At 42.5% G+C, this 27,160-nt stretch overlaps 1 protein-coding gene across 1 annotated transcript in view; it reads left to right on the plus strand.

Annotated features, from left to right (window-relative positions):
* Positions 1 to 27,160, plus strand: part of MATCAP2 (microtubule associated tyrosine carboxypeptidase 2) — a 271,200-nt gene that overhangs the window by 93,188 nt on the left and 150,852 nt on the right. Inside the window, exon 3 of the mRNA XM_085606631.1 lies at positions 6,292 to 6,435. Within this exon, the coding sequence (XP_085462757.1) occupies positions 6,292 to 6,435 (144 nt within the window). The remainder of the gene's footprint in view (positions 1 to 6,291; positions 6,436 to 27,160) is intronic.

Consider the following 27,160-nt stretch of genomic DNA (forward strand, 5'->3'; position numbering starts at 1 on the left):
CTTGTGATTAAATACATATACATTTAGAACCAAATACAAACTATACAGTGCATTATGCCGCACATTTGCCATGCCCACAAGTGCGCATTGAGAAAATGTTTTGTTCACCTGCCAGCTGGCGTTTTATAAGTACAATTAATTCCATGTAATCCACTTACAGCATGTATTTATATATAATGTGCATCATAGAAAAAGCTCAGGCTCATGGAGAAAACTCATGTTTTGCCTGTAACCCTACTGTACAGAAAACGTTCACTGTTACTGGGTGAAAGGACTGGCTTTGTTCTTGAGTCAGCCAAACACGCTAATACTGCTTGTGCAAAAGAGAAGGCACTCAACAGACCTACTTGACTTGAAACATTTCGATCAAGACAAGTCATAAAAACTGTAAAATTTGTTGAGGGAGTACTACAGGAGATTATTTTGTTGCAGAATCTTGCAGGGCATCCAACTAAAGAGCCGGTACCCCATAACCCCTTCTGCCTACAGGAAAAGAAATCCCAACAACTTATTTCTAATCTTTTCTCTTAAAGAATCCCTTCTACTCTTAAACCCATGAGTCAGTATCTGGCATGCAAACCTTGCACCAAGAAACTGAATGTATTCATCATTATTTAGTCAGACACTCAATTCTTAGTAGACCAATTGGATTTGAATTGGTGTTTTAGTAAAACAAAAATACAAATGATAGAGGTAGTCCCAAATAACATAGGTCTTACACCATCTTGCATTCACGTGCTACTTTCTATCTTAGATGACTCTTCATCCAGAAACTGTACAAAAGGCGCTCTAGGGTAATAAGTGTTCTCATGGTGGGCCTATGATATTCCTTAATTTCTTCAGCATTTTCTAAGGATGACGTTCAGTCTACTTTCTCACACACTTTTATTTAGCTATTTTAAAGTTCTAAAAAGTAGTGTCAAATATATTTCTAATTAATTTAGGATTTCTTGGTTTGGTCACTGCCTCTTGTATTAGCCTTCAAGAATTGCTTGGTTTCTAACAAGGGATCAATGCTGAAATCTCAACTACAAACATTTGAGCACAGAACATTTTAAATTAAAATATCAGCTACAAGATTATATGTTGTTTTTATTTCAATATAAAGACTTCAGAAATAACTACTACAAAGTAAACCTGCTAAATGTCTTTATGAGCAGTTTCTATTGTATAAACCTGATTCACAAAGATTTTCCTGTACTACTCCTAGCCTGCTCCCGAATTCTAGAAGCAAGCCAGGAGTACTCTAGGCATACCTCTGGAATTCAGGTGTACTACCTGAGTAAGGGCCCGAATTAGAGTGATTTGGGATGTGACGGAGTACCCTGTCTGCCTAACCACCAATCTGCCAGTCTCATTTAGAGTCCGGTGGACCGAAAGTATTCCAGGGGCTCTGTCAACGGCATACCTCCTCCAATTGCCCGAAGGAGTAGAGGCCACAGAAGAAAGATTTACACTACCCACATTATTTAAGGTGGATGGTGTAAAGCCTTTCCTCCTATCTATCACTGCCAGGAAACACCTGGCAATAAGATGCAGGAAAAAACTGTAATGACCCGCACTTCCGAGAGTGTATGGAGCATTAGCTTTTTGTTTTTCCCTGGGGAGTTTGTTTTTGAAAATCAAAAAAATCAATTGAAAAGTGTGAACGCTGGCTGCCATGTCTGATAGTACCATCTGTCAGGCATTTCCTGCATTGACAGGAACCTCTACATGTCGTTGAGCCATTAAGTTGCCTGCAGGGCAGGCTGGCAACTCTAAATTCGATGAATGGCAGAGGTATCGTCGTCTACCTAACTCTAAATCTTTGTGAATTGAGTCCGCTGTGTTTTTGCTTATTGCCTTTTACTCTTCCAAAACAGACTTTTTAGGTCAGGTTTGACAGCACAGCTCTCTGCTAGAGCTCATATAATCATCGAAAATGCACAAACCCATGAGATTTTAAGGCAAACGACAATAGGTCTAGCTGAGACTTATTTGAGTAAATCAATGAAACTATTACCAAATCTCAAATGTCCAAAGGATGCAACAATGGCCATCAGATCGTCTCAGTGGGAGCCTTTACTTTACAAAATTAGCCTATTTTAGACATTCACGAACTATGGACCTGAATCACTAAATATGATTTACCTACCTTTCTTACATGCAATTAGCAATTCACAACCATTTAGTATTTTTGAATATGAAATTGGAGAATGTGAATAGTATAAGTCGTAAATTGTGTCTGACACCACTATTTCAGAAACTACATTCACGTTCAGCTGCACAGCACAACACAACATTTCACCCTGCAGAGGACTGATAGCACCATGTCCGACCACAAGCAACAAGGGGAAGTGGGCAGAAAGAGAAACACATATTTCTGCAGCCAAGAACTGGCAATACTAGTGTGAAGTGTGGCTTTGAACATGACCTGCTCTTTGCAAAAAATACATGTTTGTACCAGAGACAACCAGAAACCAAATTTAGACACAATCCAGGAAAGGACTAATGATGTGGGTGTCTCAAAGAGGTCGGTGAAAGAGATCAGAAAGTGCTGGGATGGCCTACGTCCCCGCTCCAAGGTGAAGGTAGAAATAAGAAGAAAGGAGTCTTCAGCTATAGGTGGAGGACCAAGCACAGATTAAGAGAGATGACATTCAAGTCAGCAGCTATCTATGGAGTATGGAATATAGATACATCAGTCCCTTTATCAGATGCTCTAATTTGCTATTTACAATGGATTTATATAAATAAATTCACAATTGCTGATAAAATGTTATTTATTTAGAAAATATTCAAAGTAGTATTTCTTTAAAAAGATACAATAATAATTGAGAATTGTTCAGATTTTTAGACTGTACAAAACAATGCAATGTGTGTAAGGTAGGCTATGTGCATAAAACCAAGACTTACATACAACACTTTTATCACTACATTCCTACCTTGGTGTCCTTTGTAAAAAATATTCTTACTGAATCACAAACGTGAAATTAAAGTTTAATTTTAATACAGGGTTCGTATAGGAGATTTCAAAAACACGCTGGTCATTTATATTAAATAAATATTCTCACTGTTTTGACCTACAGTAGCTCAACTTTCTCATATAACATCACCAGAAACAGATGATGCTGGTGAATCAGTTTGTCACACAAAAGCTGAAACAGCTGAAACTGTGATTACCCTTCCTACCATAGACTGCCAAACACCATCCCTGCATTAGGAGATCCAACTGCATCTATCACTTCCTCTGCAGTAACTCAAGATCAACCAATAACATCCCTTCCTGTTTTAGAAAGAGAAAGAAGGGCTTTGAGGCCTAGTGTAAGGTCCAGAATTATAGAAAACCGGGAAAGCTTCCCTTCTCCAGCCCAATTCTACGCATTGGAACAACCAACGTTGGAAATTCAAAGAGAGCAGCACACAGTTAACTCTGAATTTGAGTGGCTGGGTAACACAATTAGAAAGAACCATTTGTAAAAGTAATGACGCCATTAGATAAGGCTTTGAAGAGTTAACGATGGATATAAAGGATATGACCACAGAAATCGCTCAAGACTCTGTTATCATACAGGCATCAACAGAGACACAAGAACAATCACCTCCACTCATTTAGCCATTCTGTTGAAGGGTTGGCCATTGCCATATGAACTATGTGACGAAGAACTGCTAACATGTAGGTGGAGTTAGTCCCCATAGTTGTGATGTAGAATGGAGCATAGCCCAATAAAAAACATCTTAGAGGAAATGCAAACTGCTAATGCAGGAATCAGGGCAGCAAGGACAGCTTTGCAAACAGAGGAGGGCTCAAGTGTGAGGGGCTAGCTACTTCAAGGAGCACTAACAGTCAGGGTTTAGAAGGGCCAGGAAGGGCAACGGAGCGTTCAGAAACATCAACCTCTGGGCAACAATGGAGCAAATGGTAAAACATACTATGACATATTCTTCAAGAAATTAAAGAAAATGCTTTTTTTTGTTTAAACTTAAATATAATGACTATTCTATAGTAATATGTCCAAAATGTACATGTTCTTCATCTTCAATTTAATCTGTCAATAAACTGAAAATCTTTTGTTTAGCACTCAATACACTTTGTTTGGTATATATTTAGAAATGTGCTAAGTACCTTAAAAGTGTTTGTGACATCAACTATTACGCACACCCCTCTGCAGCTCTTGCAGCATCAGCTACTGTAGGTGGCAGGATGATATTCTGCATCATCTTCATCAGAATTGTCACTTGCAGGGTCATTTGAGAGTCTTTTATGTATAGCTGGATTATGCAGCACAGCACAGATGTATATTATTTTGCAGCACAATCCCGCATAAAGCACTCTGTGATTGCTCTACTGGAACCTTTAGAGTGCGTTGGTAGCTACTAGAATCCAAAAAGTGTAAGCTACACAAAACCTGAATGTGTGTAGGAGTAGCACTGCTGCGTAGTGTGTGTCCAAGTCATTAATTAAAGTAAGAATTACCTTTTTGGTAAACCTGTACCTGGCATAAATCTTCTCATATGTTTCTTTGAACAGAGTCAGGATCTGTCTGGAAATCCTTTCTACTCTCCTCCTCCTCTTCCGTTGAGCTCCAAGAATCCACATCCACCTCACTACAACATAGAGTGCAACCATTGTGAAAAATTGCAATGCTTTTATAGCCCCCTTTTATACTTTTCACGTGGTTACCACCAGCTTCCAATTGTTGGTTTTTGGCATTAGCATTTCCTATTTGCGAATGCTTTGTACTTTGAAATAGTGATTCGCTATTTTGTAATCTTATTTAGTGAGTCACTATTTTCCATCACAAAATTAAAGATTCACTAAATATTCATTGTAGTGTGCTATATTAAGAAATATGCCATTAGCGAGCAGGAGCTAACCATTTTGCGACTTGCTTGCAACTCGCTGGGTTTATTTGTACATCAGGCCCTAGTTGACAAACTTGCACCAGTGGGGTGGTCCATCATCGTAGAACGAAAGGCCATGCTTGATGCACTTTCGTTCAGCTGTCACATGTTCTGGAAAGGGCCTCAGCATGACACCTCTAAAATTGCAAGACATTTTCACAACATGTTGTCCAGAGGCCAGTCCACTCAGTTCTCCAAAATGTGCAAGAGACCAGCAGTGCTTTGATGTGGGGGAAGCAGTACGTCTTGTATCGTGACGAAGTCCACTCTCCCTGATGCTTAAATCAGAGCGGCATGCAAACCAATGCCATTGCTGTTATCGCTCTCACTGCTGCCGAGCCCAACCAGTGATAATGGGGAGAACAATGGATGGGATTTGAAACTGCAAATAAAATCTGGAGGGAAGGTACTGCTTATGTCATCTTACACCTTACAGTGATAATGACTGTTGGCAATCTCTGGGTCTTGCAGTGCTTAACATTCTACATTCACCCTTGAAAGTAATGCCTCATCCTAAATTGACTATGGTGCTTGGAAGGTGGAATTTCCCATGCCTCACCAATGGCACTAGACAAAGCCATTTGTGAGTGATATAGTTACTGAACCCCATATGTTAGCCTGGAGCCTTACTCCTCCCTTTTGGTAACCAAAAGAGAATTGTGTTTCATACACGTTGTTGAGGGTCCAACGTATTATTTTTAATCTCAAGCGATCGATCTGAGATGGCTAAAGATACTCTAGCCAGCTCTAACAAAAACCACTGACATATCCAATAGGTCTCGCCTTTGAGCTCTATTGCCTTTTCAATTTTGTTAGCCATGTGTACAGCATCCCTGATGCTGTGCAGTTTGGCTGCATAAGGTGAAAAAAGCCCATGACACGGTGGGCTGTTTCATTTGTAGGCACATGCACCACACTTTTGCAACCAGACAGCTGTACTGCCTGTTAGGCTCGACTTAAAAATGAGGCCGTGTTGAGTAACTCTTCATGAAGCCTGTTAAACATTCCTATGAAGAGATAATCTTGAAAGAAAGAATAGTCTTTGCTGGCCTAACAACTTTTTCACTCTTTGTTTTCCATTTAAGATTTTTTTGTTGACAGTCTTTAAACATAAAAGTGTACAATGACAACATGGTTATAATAAATCCGTATTTGTAAAGCGCGAACTACTCACCCTTACGGGTCTCAAGGCTCTGGGGGCCGTTGTGGAAATTAAGTGAGCTATTGCCCTGAGTCACATGGTGCTGTGCTGAGCTGCAGCCAGAGCTGGGGATCGAACTGTGAGCCCTGTGCTCCGAAGTCAGCTGCCCTGGCCGCTGCACCACACCTCTCCACTAGTTAAGTCTACACTTTGTGTTTTTCTAAATTGACATTTTATTTACTGCTGCTCAATCATTCTTTTTGCAGGCCATCAAAATTATGGTGCTAGCCCTGGAGAAGTATGGAAGCTATGAGAAGTTCCAGCAGACGACTGGGGGTAGTCTGCTTCCCAAACCACGCATCTGGTATCAAGTGAGGAAGTACATGGAGAAAGAGGGCTGCATCGGGGAAGTAGGTATTGCTCAAGGACATCAGCTAAATGAATGTTATGATGCTGGCAGAGTGATATGTATGCACCTTAATAGTCAATATAAATAAACACGGGGACAACCTTCCTCAAGGACAAAAATGACCTGGATACAGATTCCAGGAGACCAGTTTCAAATATGTGTTGCTGGATCTGGATATTGATACGGAAATATGTGTATATCCAGGGTAAAAGCAAGAGAAAACCTACTAGTTATAAATACCAACTGAAACAAGTAGACACCCTTATACACCAATAACCAGTTCTAAGATTACCTAACTTTAACAGTTCATTATTTGTCGAAAAACTCTTTGAGGGCAGCCGGAAGCCACTTCAAACCATTTGTGTAGTCATTTGGAATTTCAACCAGAGTGATTTTCTATGAAATGGCATACTGGGAGAAAAGTAATACCCACAACTACAGGAGATGATTCCCTCTCGTGTAGAAATATTCGCACTGCAAACGTGAAAAGTTGCCAATTTGAAATTTTGTGGCAAGCATTTCCAATTGCTATCATGTCTTTTATTTTATTAGAAACATATTGATCACATCACGCACTATCATAACTCATGTACATTAAAGTGAATTGCAGTAACAAAATACGTATGTAGAGAAACACAACGCCAAATTACTTATATTTTACAAAACGTACAGTTCAATTACTCAGTATTGTAAACTGCTCTCAAGGTGCCTAAATCCAACGAAACATTCCCCATCTAAACACTCTAAAGAAATGCTGAAACTAAAAGTACCTAAATGTGGCCATATCTAACTATGATTTCATAGTACTCTGTTTCAGATATGGGACTTTTAGAAATTGCAGAGGAAACGGAGTTAGGAGGAGATCTCTCAACAGAAATTAGTTCAATCGTGAATTTAGCTGTTCATGGAATTATTCATATTTGTCCATTCAGTCTCTAAGTGAAGCACTGGTTTAATGTTTGGTGCACTCAGGGGAATATTTACAAGCCCCTATCACCACCACAACGTCACTTTTTCAGACGTTGTGGTGGCTATCGGGACTTCGCCTTATCTACAAGTCAAAGTTAAGCCACTTAACGTGGCTTAACGCTGCCTTGTTAAGAAGGCACCCTTTCACACTATACAATGGGTGTTGTGTTCCACCGCAACACACATTGATTTTGAGGCTGCTCCATATTTACAAGGGTGGTGTAAATATGGGGCATGGCCAAAATTAAGACCAGGGAAAACCCGGTCTTAGCCTGGCGCAACGAGGAGAAATGTTTAATTTATCCTTGTTTTTTCTGTTTTCATGTGTGCTGTGTTGTGCAGAACACATAGAAACAGCAAAAGGCCAATGATTGTTTATGTGCAGGAAGGTGTCCCTTTCTGCACATAAATAATCATTAAATAAAATGAAGTTTTGCAACTTCTATGTGTGTTGCATTAAGCAGCACACATAGAAGTTACAAAACATAATTTCAGATTGTTTATGTGCAAGAAGGGGCACCTTCTTGCACATAAACAATCTTTCCTTGCAACGCAGGCACCCTTACACTATGGTGGAAGGGTGTCTGCGTTGGCACTAGGCGGCTAAATTAGCATCAGCACAGGGGGAAACGCAGGGCTGCACAGTATCCTTGTAAATATGGTGGAGCCCTGCGTTTTTAGAAGTGGCGACGGGCGGCGTTAAGCCAAGGAAGCTAACGTTGCACTCCACCACTTTCTCGTAAATATGGCCCCCAGTGTCTTTATTTGGGATCTTTCAAAAACACCTTCCGTTAATGCGACACTCTTGTAAAATAGGCGCTCTCTACACCTCTATCGACAGTTTACTGCTTATTTGGTACATATCTATCAATTGTCAGTTATTGCGGAATAAAAGATGGGAACATTTGTACACATGCTGGTTGTTTACAAATGGTGCATGTTAGTCATGGTTATCATCCATTTATTCATGACTGAATTCCTCATCCGCCAAAATGGGCATGTTTAACGGGAATTTAGGGTTTATCCTTGCCCAGCATTAATTAACTATGGACATCAATCCATCGAGTTCCATCAACACCATCAGTCTTCTGTAATTTTCTAAGGAGCAAATTATGTGACTTACAAAACAAACATTATACTGCAGCACCCCTATCTGTATCCAGAGATGCAAACACATCAAAAGCATACACACTATTAATGAAAAGCTTTCATAATCCCGAGGCAGAGACCCATATATAAAAATAATATTATTCAGTAGCATTTGAAGCATAAAACCACTGGTGGCATTATATAATCATGACCTAAAGGCCATTAGTGAGAAAGCGATATTGGTTTGATATTTCTGGCTGAGGTCAGAGTTTTCAAAAGGAAGCTTTAAAAGTGAGAGTCATTTTGAGATTTTGGGGGGACGTGAAACCGGCAAAAAAAAAGGAAATGGTGTTTCTGCTCTACAAATCAGTGTTTTGTCTCTCCATGGACACAGTATCCACTACCCAAATCTGAACGATATTTCTACAGGAGTTTCGAGGTTTATTAAAGATCCAGTAGCGGGCTACGGAGGTCTTGGAAGGTTTGCGCCTGAAATTCCAGAGATATACATAGATTTGAGTTTGTGTTCAGGTGAGAGGTTTGGAGAGGTGTGATACAACAGAGACATTCAATAACTTTGTTCATTAGAGGACCTGAGGTGTGGTTATAAAATCAGTCATCACAACATAGGTATGTCAAGCAGAGGTTGAAGAGTGTGGCAGAATACAAAGAAGTGTGAGGATACGTTTGCAAGCAGCCGACACAAACCAGTTAGAATTGTATCCTTGGAAGAACTGGAGTCTTTGATTATGAATAGTTACTCTAGGGTTAAATGCAAACAACATGTAGTTGTAGCCTTAGATATACTTGAGTCTTAGAGTATGGAAAAAACTGGACTTTATAGCTCTTCTGAATTACAAATGATTGTGGCTGGATAAGATCTTTGGGCATTTTATTCCCTATAATTTGCATGTTCCTACTGAGAAGCAGCTACCTACTATGAGTGCTTTATGGAATGTAAGAGTTATCAGTGGTGGAGCAATTCATGAGCTGACTTTTCTTTGATTGTATAGACTGAGTTTTACTTGTGATCACCCGATGTGCAATACAGAGGACACTACTATCAAAAGTAGTGCTTTGAGGACAGGGTTAATATGGTCCCATATGTTAAGATGATGTCTTGTCTACCTGTAGTGCTCTGTATTCCCTGTAGATCAGCAAATGCTCTTTTAGTTATATCGATGGAAATACCATCTGCATAGTCCACTCTTCATAGCACTAGAGCTACGGATACGTGTATCTTATCTGAGAGCCCAAGGGAGAGGTAAATGCATCATAGGTTACTTTTTGTCTAAAGTGAGTCTCACATCACTTTACAGACTTGGGATTGAACGGAGAGATTGGAGTGCATAATCGGTGTTAGAACAAAATATAGTTTCAAAATTATCACGTGGACAGAATATTTTGTCAAGAATATCGAGGACAAAAATATTGTGAAGGTAAGTTTCTATGGGTAAGCAAAGTTTTACTATGCTTAACTCCACACATATGTACCTAGACAATGTATATATCTTCAAGTTATGTAGATGTGGGGTTAAGAATAGCAAATTACTAGATAAGAAGGGAGAAAGAAACCCATACGATCAACATACCCTACATTATATTAAGCATTTTCTCATCCACAAATATTGCTGTCTAGTACCATGTTAAGATGTTCAAAGGTGTAGCCTCCCAGCCCACCCATAATTATAGGGACAACCTGAGATGCAGTCGGTATATTAAATAGTATGCACAATATATCACAAGGTTAACAAGCAACAGGCTGAAGCAGGCACAAAGGAGCAAGTGACATACAAAAGGGGAGCAAAAGCAGGAATTTACACCAAGGTTTCCCTCCACTCTAACAATCATCCTTAAACACCAAGCCCTTAGCATGGCAACCACAACTACTACATGCTAAGTAGCTCACAGGGTCCCCCTGTTCTACACTTGTTCAGGTAATCAACTTTTAAATGTATTTTATTAATACATGAAGTAAAAAGTAATGTGTTGGAGTGATAGAAGATTACCACATTGCACATTCACAGTGACTACAACATGAAAGTCTTTGGATGAGCCTTCACCCATTGGAACATTGTTAGGCTTATATTAATTTAATCCGTTTCTTTTCTCTCCCTCTGCTTTGCGTTGCCTTTCTTTTTTCCCTCCCCCTCCTTCTTTTTAATTTTACAGGTTTTCATATTGAATTCTTCTTCTTCTCACATTGGTTTTTGTATTCAGGCAAACATTGCACTGACCTGGTGATGATCCTTAGATTTGAGTGGATCGAAATGTCATCGGCATAATCACTCAGACCCGACTGACTGACTGTATGCAATTGATCAGTGGGTGCAGTAGTGTTGTGTTTTACAGAGTTGAGACTTTAATTCTGTATTTCCTTTGTCACTCATTCTTTTACCTGTCTGTGTGTGTTCTCTTAACTGTATAGGTGCACCCCGTAGGGGTGATTAACCGTACACATTACTTTTGACTTCTTTGTAAAAATAAAAGACATTCTAAAGTTGATTGGACGGTTCTTGAGCATTAATTATACTCTGTGCATTATATAAAGTTTGTATTTTTGTTTAGGGACCCTTGTTCTTTAGAACATAATACTACCCTCGGTCCCTACACATCCTTGGTTTCCCTAGTGTTTGCAAAACGATTCGTGTAATAGTAGTTGGTCAAGTTGAAAAATGTCACCACTTCCAGAAGGGGGGTGCTAGGTAAAATGCTTAAGAGTGAAGGTGCCATAGTAGAGCCTGGGGAGCACCTACTGAAATGCAGTGGGATATTTAATTGACTGGAGGTAGGGATACAATTAGAGGCCTGTCTTTTGAGGAAAGATTCTGTCCAGTTACGTAATGTGCCCTGAATCCAAGTGTAATACACGTCTTGAGGTAGTAGATGGGCCGTCAACTATGTGAAAAGCTCAATAGGTCAGTATTTTTAAAATAGCAACCCTACTGTTGTTAACAGTGGTCATAAGGTCGTATAAAGTGGAGAATAGTGCAGATTCTGGGCTTCTGCCTATCTATCCATTCTGTCTATCCAATAAAAGATTGTTTTGTTCATTGAAATTTTATATCTGGGCGAAAGCTGCCTTTTCAACGAGGTTACCTAAGATGTGCCCATTCGCTATTGGTCTATTATATCTCACCAGATGGAGGGGTAGTTAGAACAGAAGCACCAATGTAAAATAAGTTTGGATAAAACATGCAGTGCCGGCTCTAGGGCGGAACGACCATTGCCACCGCACCGGGTGATGTCTTGGGGTGGGGGTGCCATGTTTGCAAGTATATTTTCATTTTAAAAGGACCTGCTGCCGCCGTCCTTGCCTCCAGAAATTTTTAGGCATCAATAAAAATGTCAAGATGACTCTGGTGATTAATGTTCTTCCTAGAGAGTGAGACGGAATTTTGTCTAGTGGAAGTTTTGACTCATCGTAGTGCAGAGGGTTGATATGCCTCTTGATAAGAACATGCACCATGCAGATCCCAAAGTGCATATAATGTAATTAGGTCAGTCGGTTACTGCTTTTGTCATAGTGATCCTTTTTAGGTCTCGGCTGGCGTGGGCTGCGCACATGCGCAGTCTCGCTGGCGAGATTTAATGTTTTTGGGTATTTTCTGTAAAGGGGTTTAAGCCCCGCCCCTATTTCCCATTGGCCAGCGTCACCGTTTATGCTAAACGGTGGCCAGCCATTGGGAAAGAGCTCTTTGTGATGTTCACTTTTGGCTTTTTGAGCCGTCCCGCTTGGACTAGCTCGTCTGCCATCAGTGCGTCGCAAAAGGTTTCTTATCTTTATGGGGCCATGTGTTTCAAACACATGGCCCCATAAAGACAAGAGATCGCTTACGACAGAATGAAAGCAGGGCGCATGTTTATTTTTGCATCACACTTTAAAGTGAAAGCGCGATGCAAAAATAAACAGTAGCTGACTGGCGAGCACTTTTTTTGGCATGCGTTCTTTTCTTGTTCAGCCGTGGCTGCCTGGCGAGCGCTTGTTTTACAATCTGGCTGGTTCGCCCTTGGTTCTGGCTTCACTGTCACTTGGTTCGGTTGTGGTTCTCTCTTCCCCCCCTTGTTCTGTCTCTGGTTCTAGTCTCTCTGCCTCTCCTGAATGTGTCCCCTGTGCCCCTTCGCTTCCCTCCACCTCTTTCCCAGTCCAGAGTACGTTTCGGTTCCTGGTTCTCTGTTGCTCTTTCCTCCTATTCTCTCTCTCCTCAGACTCTGCTCCTCCTCCTGTTGCAGCAGCTGGCATTACACGGGGGAGGGTGGCTCCTCGTGCCTACCAAAAAATGAATGTGTACGTGTATAACGTAACTGGTGCTCATGTACAGCGCTCCAATACCGAGTTTGCGCTATATAAATTTGCAATAAATAAATATAATGTGGTCCATGGAGCTTTTTGCTTTCAACGTGCCTGTTCGTCTGACTATCACATTGATTAATTGATGGGGGAAGATACGTGTGCCTTGGGAAGAGTAAAAGAGACACTGCTTATTACTCAACCTAGAAAAATGTTGGCGTCAGTTTGCGCTCTAGCAGTAAGATAAGATATCCGACCAGCCAAAGTGATCTACCACGTCTGAGATCCCTGTCAGACTCCTTCCAGCTCGCATCACCCCTCACCCACACACTTATCCCTCGGAGGTGCACGGGATTATCTCCGTGACCCCATTCCTACTGACCGCTCTGTGGATGTGCAGTCAAGAGAAAGAACCCCCCTACAAAGAATCACAGGCCCCATGACCTTTAAACCCCCCCCAGCACCAGCCTGCCTATCATTTACCCCCTCACCCACCTTACAAAGGGATGTCAATACCTGGCCTGAAGCCAATCCAAGCTTTCGCTACCTGGGCCCATCCCCTCCATATCTGATTCCGCAGACCCCGAGGCCATCACTGTCGGCCTTTACCACCCCCCACGCATGATGCCTTGCCTCCACCATCCAATCCTGCCCCCTCCCCCCGTCACCTCCAGTTTTCCCTCTCTGCACCTGAGATCACCCTTCCAATGAGTGCAACATTAGTCACTACAGAGCATCATTTACAGAGGCGAGCCCTCATCACCCATCATCCCATTCAGCGCAGGAGCGCTGAATGGTAAAACAGCCCACCTCATGTCCACCCTGCTGTGCCAATATGGAAGCCGCCGGGGGCCGGCCGTAGTGCAACCCTCCATCCACATCTGGGACAAGCAGAGGAGGGGGTCGCGCTGGGCTGGAAGCTGCAGCTTCATTGACTCACAGAGACTTTGGGCTTTACATTTTCCCAGCGCAATCAGATGAATTCCTGAAGACGAACTCTGCAGCAACCGTGCTAACCGCCCGAGCATCCTAACTGCGGATCATACGTGTATAGAGCAGGTGGGTTAGCACGGGCATCTGCAACTGGCACATCAGCCCAAGATCTCCGACACCCATTCAGCTATCTAACTGGGAATGTAACCTCTGTGCCCCGCAGTTCATCTAGACCAGGGGTCTCCAACGTTTTCTGTAGTGAGAGCTACTTCTGCTCAAGGAAAGTCTTCCCGAGCTACTAGCAAATTCTATACCTGTAAAATAGTGACTACACTATGACCACCCAAAGCAAGATTTTCAGTAGTTACCACCCAAGTATACCAAGTGCGGTTACCAGCAGAAATGCTGGGTAAAGGTTCTTCACTATTAAATGCCTCCCCATGACTTATGAAGTAACATTCAAATCTTGACATTCCCAGTGGCTTCTTCTTTTAAATCTTTATTTCGATTATGTAAATCATAAAAGAACATACAAATACATTGAAGTCACAAAGGTTATCTTTCAAAAAAGAAAGTCATTCATAAATAAAAGATACACAAAACCTAGGGAAAATACAATTGCAAATAGATAATAATAAATGGATTGGAACATAAGCCTAATGTATGATAAACAATTACATTTCATTCCGTAAGATGGATTCTTCTAATATGCCATATTGCTGCCAAATACTTGCTGATAGCAAAGACAGTACGAGAAGATAGATCACTTTTTAGCAGCCTATAGGCATCTAAATGTCGTCTGAATCCCCAGCTCCTACAGATGGGAACAATCCATTTATTCCTTGATTTCGTGTACATAGGGCAAAAAAACATTAAATGAATATCGTCCTCTAGCTCACTAGAGCATGTAGGACAATTTTTTACAGTAGGGGGATGCCATCTACTGGTAAGTGCTCTAACTGGGAGTGCATTATATCGCCATTGTAAGAATAATTTTCTCAGGGCGACAGGATTAATGTCATTCAGGACAGTTTCTAGTAAATAGTGGTCCTTGATAGTTAAAAATGTAGTTGTCATAGATCCCAAATTCTCATTAGCAATAGTAACCGAGAGATTAAAATTGTGGTAGAGAGCCACTAGTTCTTTGCGGGGTATTGTAGCACATGATTCTAGGGGTTTTGTCCAATGGGTCTGTAACCCCAGCTTAGCAAATTCATTTTTAACATAATTCAGCCATGGGATTTTACCCAGGGCTGGATGGAGATAGAGTTCCAAAAGTTCAGAGCGATAACTCAAGAGTTCAGGGGTTGTCCAAAGACGCCTCCAAAACGTTAGAGGCTTCACGCCGAGTTCCTCCCTTATCGATCTTAGTCCCATATCGAGCCTAAGGGGAAGTAAGGGTGTGCTGGGTGGAAGGGCGGACAGGCTCCTTAGGAACTTATTTTCCGTAATGACAATCTCAGGGGCACAATCAATGCCCCAGAGTTCACCGCCATAGATTAAAGCCCCGCGAGCCTGCAATTTATAAATTTCCATAGGCGGGCCAATCGGGTGCGTCATGGATTGATTCCATAATTTCAGGATTCCCCCTACCCTTTGATTTAACTTTAGATTTAATTTGGTCTGATGGTGAGACCAGGTCATTTTTTCATTAAGTGTTAGACCCAAGTACTCGAAAGTGTGGACTCTTTCTAAGCTGGTTCCATTTATAGTAGGATTAGGTCGTAAAGACCTCGGGGGGTTGAAGATCATAAATTTAGTCTTAGCCGTGTTGATCTCCAACCCCCGATCGTTACAAAAGGATACAAAACCGTCCAGGACGCGTTGTAGCCCCATGGGGGTCTTAGCTAGAAGCAACGTGTCGTCGGCAAACATAATGGCCGAAATGGCAGTACCCGCAAGGCGTGGGGCATCTCTATTGGGTACCTTGTTTAAATGAGAGATGAGACCGTTTACATAAAGGCAAAAGAGGGTGGGCGCCAGGACACACCCCTGCCTTACCCCCCTTTCGACAGGGAAACTAGCTGAGAGGCTGCCACCCCTCCCACATCTTACCCTCGCATAGTTGTTGGTGTGGAGACGCACAAGTGTATGCAAGAGATGCCCTGGAAGTCCTAAATCTTGTAGCACGGCCCATAATTTTATGCGGGGAACAAGGTCGAAAGCCGCGCGGAGATCCACAAAAACTGTGTATAAGGACCCCCCCTCTATCTTTACTGTTTTCCAGTAGAGCATACACAACCTAAAGATCTGATCGGTTGTGGAAACGCTCTTTCGAAAGCCAGCTTGGTAGTTGCTCAAGATCTCAGACGACTCAACCCAATCCATAATACGGTTCAGGATCAGCCTCGAGAAAAGTTTTTGTGCAACATCTATCAAGCTAATAGGCCTGTAATTCCCTGGCAACAGTGGAGAACCTTTTTTGAAAATAGGCACAACTTCGGCGCCTAACCAAGTAGAGGGGATTGGCAAGCCGTTCAAAATGGCATTGAACAATAATGTAAGATAAGGTGCCCATATACTAGGTTCATGCTTATACAAATCACCCGGTACCCCATCCAAACCGGGTGCTTTCCCCGCAGGAAGTTGGGAAATTGCAAGCTGGATTTCAGTTAGCGAAAATATTTGATGATCTCGGCTGGGTACTATGTGTAGTGGGCTTACAGGGGCAGACAACGGGGCCCTATAGAGAGTGCTAAAGTGGATTTCCCAGGCTTCTGGAGCAATGTTGTTATTTACAATTGGAGGGGGTTCAATTGTCCCAGTGGATACAATCGACCAAAATCTCCTCGAATCTCTTGATTTTAGGGCAGAGGTTAGATTCTCCCAATTTTCAGTAGCCCATTCCAGTTTAGCAGAACGTATCAGGGATCTATAGGTCTGTCTCTTGTGTTGGATGTCAGCCTTGGGAGCCTTGTTCTTTATAGCCCCTAGCAGGTCGCTCTTTGCCAATCTACAAGTCTTATTGTACCAATTGGGCTGTTTGACAAATCCCTTTTTACAGGGAATAATAGGGTTAAATAGCCCAGACAGCATAGAAAACAGATCCTGGTGGGCAGTTGCCAATTCCTCACAGTAGTTTGGGGGGGAATGCTGATCAAGAATCCCCACTATATTGTTTAAAACCGAGGCGACGGCAGCATAGACTTTGGATATTTCTTTATCATTACGAACCATTTTACTCCATTTAATTCTCCGCTTATTATTAGAGAGAATAGCTGAATCCGAAGGCTCCGAGTTAGATGGAAGCGCCGGAACCTGAGGGGATAAACCAGATAATGAGACATCCAGTACGAGAGGATTATGGTCACTCTCCCCCCTTGGGATGACTTGAAAATCTAGAACTCTATTCCAATCCTTGGCTTGAACAAAAATGTAATCAAGCCTAGCCTCTCTACCAGGTTTATTAAATGTGGGCTTAGGAGGGTTATCTAAGATAGTTCGACCATTGCAAGCCCTAATAGAGTGGACCATTGTCAGGGAGGTAATCTGGATAGCCAAAGGTGTCCAGGCCCTAGCCATTGGGCCGGAAACCTGAGGGATATTCCAGATTTCATCCTCTTCCTGGTTGATTTGATCCACCAAGCCCTGGAGTGGTTCAAAATGAGAATTAAAATCACCAACTATGAGAAGCATTATATGATCGGGTATTCTAGTTAAAACATTCGAAAGGGCCTCAATCACCCGGGATTCCGCACAAAAATTCACGGGTCTGGCGTATACATTAATCACCGCCAGTTTTTTGTCTAGGGCCCAATCCAGTATTATACATAGAATATCGTCCGACCCAGTTTCAAATTTAGTAACAGTACAACCTAAATAAATAGCAACCCAAGTAGTCAGGCCGCCAGAAGGGCGGCCACGCCCTGACCACACTGCAGGAATTGAATAGGTAGCATAGCCCAGTCGATGGTAATCTTGTCTTGCCCAGGTTTCTTGGAAACAACAAATTTGGTGAAGATCTATGAAGGAACCCCAAATTGGGCAATCAAGCTTGCTGGGTAGGCCGGCTAAATTCCAGGAAAGCACCTTATGTTTTGTTATACAATTGGAAGATGCTGGTAGATTTTTATAAGGAGGTGGCACAGGCAGAATCGGAGAAATAGGGGTGGTGATAGGAAGAGAAATAGAAACAGGGGAAAAAGGATGATGATTAGAAGGTGGAAGCAATGGGGGCAATGAAACAGAAATGGAGCCTTCCTGTGGAAGTCAATCGACATCCTCAAGGCAGGCAAACCTGTTGAAAGTTGGATAGCCAGCAGACATAGGCTCGTCGAAATGTACGTGCCTGGGCCTGCCTCTGGCCGCGTTGCCCCTAGGTTTTGACCAATTATCATCTATGTCATCCGGAATAGAAATGTGAAGAGGGGGATAGAAGAAAGACAGGGGAAGGGAGTTAATGAGAGAAGTGCTGTTACCACCAGTCCAATTAAGAATGTAGGGAGCTGTTAAGCGGTTGCTAAAATTAACCAGAATACAATCACCCTTGATATTCTTTGTAGTGCTACCAAGCCAAGGAACCCTTCTTACCATTAAAACCTGTGACCTCACATTAGGAGGGAGAGGCCTATGCTTATTGAGCCAGTTAATGACTTTGTTTTTTAGGGAAGCATAGGATTCAGTTGATGAGTTAGCAAGCTCCGGGACACCTGTTAGAACAACAACATAAGGTGAAGCCTCTGGTGGAAGATTAATTACGTTCCTCCTATTTATTGGGGCTGTACTTGGGTTGGTATTAGTTCTTGGGCCTTTGTTATTTAGGTCCAAATCTGCGTGTTGTAGGTTGGGTACTGTAGCTATGTTCTTAGTTTGGAATTGTAATTGACATTGAGGAGGCACAGGGGACGTATGTTGTGAGGCAGGGAGTAGTAGCAGAGAAGTAGTTGGATTAGATTCTGGTAAAATTGGCGTAGGATTGCGGGGCCCGGGAGGAAGGGAACCCATAGGGGTAGGGAGGGATAAAGAATGTGAATCCGCTTTTCTTGCTTCGCATACAGCACATGGTTTGGCTCTGTTCACTGATACATTTGCCGGAGGTGTAACAACCCTTTCTATTTCCTTAAGCCTAATATCAATTGCATCAAATCTAGCAGTCAGTGAAATAAGGAGACCATTAATAGCAGATTGTACAATATCATTGTATCGACAAGAGGTCTCATCGGGTTCTGCAACACAATCAGAGACATGTATAGGAATATTGGATGGCTATACAATGTGCTCTAATGGTGATTTGGGGGTGCAATTGTTGACTTGCGCTGGCCTAGGACATGTTGAAGTGCGAGCTTTATCAATGCTAGAATGGGATCTATCTAATCTAGGTTTTTTCCCTCTCTTGTTGGGCCCCACGCGTTTCCTTTTTGGAACGGCTCCCTGCTCAATATACTGTGCTCCAGTTAACGACTGGTCCAATAATCGGGGGTGTATAATGTGGTCCGTTCCCTCTGGTATTGGTTGAAGGGAATCTCTACGTGAGGGGGAACTGGATCTTAAATCACATAGAACCGATTCAATTGTACGGTCAATACTATCCATCAATGCTACTTGAGAATCATCAAGATTTGTGGGGGAGCCTGCAGAGGCAATTAAACCAAGGGATGACCTACGCGTACTGGCAATTCCGTCAGATAGACGCCTTTCTAGTATGTTCAATTCACCTTGGATTACAGAGTTCGCCCTAATGATAAAGTTATCCAGTGTTCCAGCTATTATCGGTTGAGCTTTCAATAATTTACCTCGCGTATCCATAGTTACTTGCTGCCTTGTGCGGGGCGGAAAAATAGATGAAAGGGACAGGGCCCGGTCCGGTCTTGTCCGTGCTTGAACGGGCTTAAACGGGCCCGCCCTTGGCCCGGGCTTCGCCCCGGACTACGCCCCGCAACGCGTCCCGCTACGCGATAGTAGGGGCGGGAGCTAAGTAGGAAGAGGAGGAGCCGGGAAGAGTGCCCAGGTGCGCTCAATCCAGTTGTACAGCAGCGCACCCTGGTCCTCGCAGTCCCAGCAGGTGACGGGCTCCAAGTGCAGGAAACAAGATATCTCCGTTAAAAGTCCTCGGTAACAAAGGCTAAAAGAGGAGCAGAGTTCTCCCGTGAACACGCCAGCGAGCGGCACCCGCAAAGCGGGGGCCGCGAGGCGTTATATTAGCAGGAGAGTGGTGGAGGAGGAGCCGGGAAGAGTGCCCAGGTGCGCTCAATCCAGTTGTACAGCAGCGCACCCTGGTCCTCGCAGTCCCAGCAGGTGACGGGCTCCAAGTGCAGGAAACAAGATATCTCCGTTAAAAGTCCTCGGTAACAAAGGCTAAAAGAGGAGCAGAGTTCTCCCGTGAACACGCCAGCGAGCGGCACCCGCGAAGCGGGGGCCGCGAGGCGTTATATTAGCAGGAGAGTGGTGGAGGAGGAGCCGGGAAGAGTGCCCAGGTGCGCTCAATCCAGTTGTACAGCAGCGCACCCTGGTCCTCGCAGTCCCAGCAGGTGACGGGCTCCAAGTGCAGGAAACAAGATATCTCCGTTAAAAGACCTCGGTAACAAAGGCTAAAAGAGGAGCAGAGTTCTCCCGTGAACACGCCAGCGAGCGGCACCCGCGAAGCGGGGGCCGCGAGGCGTTATATTAGCAGGAGAGTGGTGGAGGAGGAGCCGGGAAGAGTGCCCAGGTGCGCTCAATCCAGTTGTACAGCAGCGCACCCTGGTCCTCGCAGTCCCAGCAGGTGACGGGCTCCAAGTGCAGGAAACAAGATATCTCCGTTAAAAGTCCTCGGTAACAAAGGCTAAAAGAGGAGCAGAGTTCTCCCGTGAACACGCCAGCGAGCGGCATTCCCAGTGGCACAAAGGACATAAGCACAGCTGTATGTCTACCCAGCTCAGCTTGAATTATCATTCACCAGTTTCTGAAAATACAAATTTTTCTATCTAACACTACTTTCCACTGTGGGCAAACAAACTCAATTTTCCAGAAGAAACCCCATTTTTGAAAACTAAAACTGCCTTTAAAATAACAGTTTTCAGTTTTTGAGAAATGCACAGTCTCAAAACATCAGCTTGTCATTGACATCATGTACTCACATGTACAAATGCCTCATAAGGACAGACTACTTTGAATTCCCTGGTATTACAGTCATATGCCATGGATGCTCACTATTGGTATAGGAAACAATGGTCCTAGACTTCTTTAAAGCTACTATTAAGTTAGGAAATACATTCATTAGTCAAAGGGCATCCGGTACATATAGAATTAGCATTGTATCATTAATGTACCACCATTTTCTTTACAATGCAAACAAGTATATCCTCAAAAGACACAAAGGCACAAAATATCGCTCCAATAGTGACTGTTTATTATTTAGTTACTTTTATAACAGATCACCATATTCAATGCTCCAAATAGAGAAAGATATTGGTACAAGGGGAGTGTGAAAAAGGAAGGTGCTCGTGAGGTAGGACAGATATAAAGGAGGGGAATCCAAAAGGCAAATTCAATAACCAATCAATTACACATTCTGGTATCCTTAGTAAAACTGGTTGTGGTTCATAGTGGCACCCGTTTTACAGATAGGCCTGTCCCTTATGGATTTACAAATATTCATTTAATGATTTTCTGATGACACAGAGAACATTCATCTGTGAAAAGGCAGGGCTGGGATGATATTGGGTACATGCCCACTGGGGGAGAGTGTCTACGTTTCGACCCTGGTGCAATGAGGGTAATTTATATCCTCTGCAGGCGGGTCTTCCTCAGAACGGGGGGAGGGGAGGCAACCTAGGGTTAGGTACAGTCAGGATACAGCCCCTGAGGTGCCACTATGAACCACAACCAGTTTTACTAAGGATACCAGAATGTGTAATTGATTGATTTATTGAATTTGCCTTTTGGATTTCCCTCCTTTATATCTGTCCTACTTCACAAGCACTTTCCTTTTTCACACTCCCCTTGGAGCAACCTCTTTCTCTATTTGGAGCATTGAATATGGTGATCTGTTATAAAAGTAACTAAATAATAAACAGTAACCATTGAAGCAATATTTTGTGCCTTTGTGCCTTTTGAGGATATACTTGTTTGCATTGTAAAGAAAATGGTGGTACATTAGTGATACAATGCTAATTCTATATGTACCGGATGCCCTTTGACTAATGAATGTTTTTCATAACTGAATTGTAGCTTAAAAGAAGTCTAGGACTGTTGTTTCCTATACCTACCAATTGTTACCCCGGTCCGTGGACAGTTGTGGGTTACCCCATTATATCATAATGGATGCTCACCATAGCACCATGGATGCTTGGATTATGCCAGTAATGCCCACCATTAAACTAGGGCCACAGTTGTTCCAAGGCTGGAAACCAGAAGGATCAGGGATAAGATCACATCTCTGTCATAACCATTAATATGCCAGGAATAGGTACATGTAGGCGAGCCATGCTCAGAGTAGGTCTATGATGGCTGCCAACATACCACAACTAGACCAAAAATACTAAAATAGTCAACAATGACCATAATTATGCCTTTGGCACTATTATGTCTAGAATGGACACAATTATGCCAAATATAACACTCTTATGATGGGGCTAGCATATCTATTTGGAGGTTCTTAGCACCAGGCATAATTTCAGGAAGCAATAGTGTTTATTATGGGCACACACATAAATGTTGATGAATCTCTTAATTTTCTCTGATCTGGATCATGCCCAGTTCTCCTCAGGTCCTGAGCTGATTGTGCATCTAACTGACACATTTTCACTCTGACTCCTGCAGTCCTGCACTTTGGTGGGTCAGCACTGATAACAGCTCAGGCTACTGCTGCCATACTTTTTTGATGGTGCACTGTTCACACACATGTTGTGACTGATAAAGGAGGGACTGCAACATGGTCAATGTCCTTGTGGCTTAATTATATTGAGATTGGATACAGACAGTCATGTAGCAGGTCCTATAAGCTGGCACAGTGTGTGTTTGAGTGTTAGTATGAGTTACTGTGATAAGTTTGGCTTGCTGTCACTCTTAGGGTCTTGAGATGATCAGTGCTGCCTTCATTAATAGGCACCTACTCTGAAATTGATACTGGGCTTGACTTCACCTCAGAGAGCTACTTTGAAGGTACTGCCGAGCTACCAGTAGCTCCCGAGCTACTCGTTGGAGACCCCTGATTTACACCAATACTATTAGCCTTGTCTTTTGCTTTTGTTAAATCTGTGGCTTTATATCCTCTTTTTCGAAATCTATTGAAAGCCTCTTATATATATATATATATATATATATATATATATATATATATATATATATATATATATATATATATATATATATATATATATATATATATATATATATATATATATATATATATATATATATATATATATATATATATGATGGAGATTGAGGAGTGAGAAGTAAAGAACACTGCCATTCAACTGTCCTAATTGTCCTGGTGGTCCATTTTCTATATATATATATAAATATATCTATCTATCTATATATTTATGTGTGTGTTTACGCACCGCTTGCAGGTTTTCAAAACACATAAATAAAAGGCATTGTCGTTTACAATGCCAATAGCTCAAACTCTCGCAAAGGTGAGACCTATTGCATTGCAAATGCTTGTTTAACTTGAAGTTTAGGAGTTAACATCCTAATATAGAACAGTGAACTATTAACTTTCATCATAGAACAGCATGCAAACTTCAAGGTATAGATTATTTAGAGCTATATGTTTCTTTGCCCAGTCTTTCATTATCCTAATCTTGCAAAAAGAGAACCCCTAACAATCGTGTTCCAATTTAAATTCTGAATTTGTGCTTTTCCAGACCAAGGACTCTTAAACTATACTGCCTACCAGTATGGACGACATGTGACTCCTACACCTTGTAGTCCTCTGTCTTATGTAACGTTTCCTATACACTGATTTACACAAGTATAATTGTCTCTGTGCAATATGTGTGTGATGTAAAATGCTCTGACACCTTACCTGGTTTGAGTGGCGCTATAAAACAAAATGAATCTGAGAGAGTGTGGTTATGGAGACTTGAGGGGCACTGTTAAATGGTGATAGTGAGGGAATCCGTGGCAGAGGTGGTCATGGGGGGGCACCAACTAACATTGTCACGCAAGACGCTACCAGTGCTAAAGCCTGCCCTGAAAACATGTAACATTAAAATGCTGCCCTGGGTCTTCTGCATTCAGAGATGCCAAGCAAACGGCAGATTTAAAAAGCATAAACAATGTATGAGTCCAGGATGGAGGTGTGGCATATATGTTGATTATGAGTTAGATGGAGAGGTATGTCCCTAGCAATGTAGCGCTGTGCCTGAGTCCATGAGGGTCTCTGTTTACGGGCCTAAATCAATAATATGACTAAAATGAGCAGGATTCATGTTAACATATACTGGTGTGTAATTGTGTGTGTGTGTGGGGCGGGGGGTCATCCAAGGACATTACAAGCCAATAAATAAACCTGGTGGATGTTGAATCCCTTTTAATGACACTTGATACTGTAAGTCGTATTACATTGTCTTATTGCAAACTCAAACTAATTAATCAATTACTCAGCGACTAGGCTATTAACTGCAGATCGCATCTACATAATTACATATCCAATTACAATTATTTGGACCAGCAACTCTATCATCGATCATTTCCTGACTCGCCAGTGTGTGATAAACAAACAAGTGAATAAAGGTACCTGTGGTTTTAAATCCGTTATTTAATTTACAATGCAGAACACATCGGTGGAGCACCCTAGGTGATACAGCGATCTTTTTGGACGGCTTGGTCTGAGCAGCCAATTCAAAGGGAATATTTTATTTGAGTTCATTGATTTACTTTTTAAACTGATTCCTTTCCGTGAAACCTTATGTATGTATTTTATGAGAAGACAAGTGAAAGGTCAAATTAAACTTTACTGATGCATTTTAACAATTAGGTGATGACACTTAGCTATTGCTAAAATTGCTTCCATCATCAGGTTTCCAAAATCAATGTTCTAGAGCTGTGGTTCTTAAGCTTTTGGGGACCCCACGTAATCAGTACTGGAATCCGGGGACCTCCACTGAATCATTTTTGGAATCTGGGGACACCAGCTTAAGCAACTTTGATGAAATGAACCACAAAACAGTCCACAAAATTACATAGACAAGCATTCATCAAGTAAATATCGAAATAATGAAATAGTTTATTTAATTCTCAAATATGGAAAAAAGGAACTGTTAATTGTAATAGAAGGTTAGAGCTTTTTTAAATTCAATTGAGGCCGCTCATACTGTATTCTGTTTGGTGTACTTGCACTGCTCCCACAAATAACTCTACGGGTACTAACATATTTTTTAGCCTGCAATTCCCCCTTCCTTAAAATTTACATAACGTTTTAAAATATAAAATGTTACATTTTGCTTCTTTATTTATATGGACTTCATTAAACTGTTAATAAGATTACATTTTTCAAGCAGTTGCACACCCCCAAAGTAAGCTTTGTGGACCCCCAGATGACCCCAGACCACAGGTTAAGAACCGTTATTCTCGAGTACAGTACCCAAAATGAAAAATGGGGCAGCCAGATTAACCTGGAATGAATTCAATCAAGTTGGAGATCGCAGTAGTTCCCTAGAAGTTTCACTGGCTGACAAATGCCCACCTTCCCATGGAAATTGTCCTTTCCTAATCCGAATGGTAAAAAAAACATTGAAATCTCTTTGACTACAGGTTTCAATGATGCTTCAAGTTGTATTCCTGGTCAAAAAGGGACTTTAGTTCACTAGAGATTCTGAAAAAGTAAATTCTCTTCCTGCCCATTCAACACAGGATTCAAGCAACTGGACTATGTGAAAAGTATGGACCTGGACCTCTACTGAGGCTTTCCTCAATGCCACCCAATACTTGAGCATGGTTCACCAGTAACTCCCATTCCTAAGGGGCAGTGGCGTAACGAAACTTGAGGGGCAACACTACAAAGATCATGGAGGGGGCACCCCATGATTGGAGCCAGGCAAGAGCTTGGGGGCCAGCAGCCCGTGCACAGTGCCAGAGGGGGCCCCTGCAGCTCAAGCGTCCTCCTGCACTGCAGGGGCTATTTTTACGACACTGCTAAGGGATACTTTTTAGGTCTCACCAGAGCCAGCGCATGCGCTGCTCTGGCAAGACATTTAGTGAGTGGGCTTTAAAAAGCCAACCACAGCTTTTTGTGTGGCCTAGAGTGTGCGGTTACGCGCACAGTTACGAGCAGAGGCGCCATCTGGCTTTCCTCTCTCGTCATGGCTCATTAAGTGCATCGCTCGCGGGCACCACTTTGCCGGCCGCCGGCCAATGCTTGTTTTACCTGTCTTTGCATGCTTCCCTCTGCCTTTCCCTTTTTCTCTTCTCTTTTTCCTGTGTTCTGTTGCTTCCATTCTCTGCCGCTCTTGTTCTTGCTCTATTACCCTCTCACCTCACTCTCTTTGACATCTCTCCTTGTTTCTCTCTCCCACAGCCGTTTTTTTCTCTCTCTTTCTCATTCCCTCCTCTCTCCCTTTCCCTGTTTCTTCCCCCCTCTGTACGTATGTGCAGCTTGTGATAAACAGGCGGATGGACCCCTGCTTCTGTTCGCGCCGCTAGGTCAGGGGCAGAGTCAGAGACACCGTCGTGTCTCGGTGACATTCCGCAGGACAGTCTCAGCCTTGCTCCTAAGGCTGACATAAACTGCTCCAGCGCACACTGGCGCTCAGACATCAGAAGTAGGGGTCTTGGCGCTGAGTACCGTTTTCAGATGTTCCTCAGTTTGTGGGCTACTGGTTTTTCACAAACGGTGAAACAAATGATGTTTATGTGCTATATAGATGAACACGCAGGCACCAGTGACCCTCTTGTTGCGCTAGGGAAATCGCAAGGCAGTTCAGAGGTATATTATTCAAGTAATGGTGAGAATGGCAGTGCTAATATAAGTGCTGAGAAGGATAGTAACGTAGCAATAAGAAGTGCATGATGGTGTTTGTATAGCGCTGCTATTCTTATAATATTGTCACTCCTCTTGTTATGCTATATAGTACATGCGCTTATTAATTATTGTGGTTATAAGCATGATTATTTTGCTAATAATAATAAAAATAATAATAATTATTATTATACTAACAATAATACCCGGCGTATTGCAGCATACTAATTAATAGGCAATACATAAATATTTCCATTCCAAATTAGATACTGACGCTCAGTCGCGTGGTTCGTATTTGTCAAAGGTTGACACGGATATTTGGTGCCTGGACATAAACCGGGCAGGTAGGCGCTGTTGGGTGAGTGGAGAAAGGAAAGGCCTTTGTCCTCAGGGCTGTGGTAAGTAAGCACAGACGTGCGCCCGTTGCCTCGGCCTTCAAGACGCGCGCTGGTCCTCGGGTTTCCGGCACAACGCAGCCCCTTCCGCCTCTTTCTAAGCTTGGTCGGACCAGTGATGCTCGTGTTTCAATCAATAGTACCGGAAAGAATCACGTTCCAC

This window comes from Triturus cristatus, chromosome 5_2 (assembly GCF_964204655.1).
Source record: "Triturus cristatus chromosome 5_2, aTriCri1.1, whole genome shotgun sequence".
Classification (NCBI taxonomy): Eukaryota; Metazoa; Chordata; class Amphibia; order Caudata; family Salamandridae; genus Triturus; species Triturus cristatus.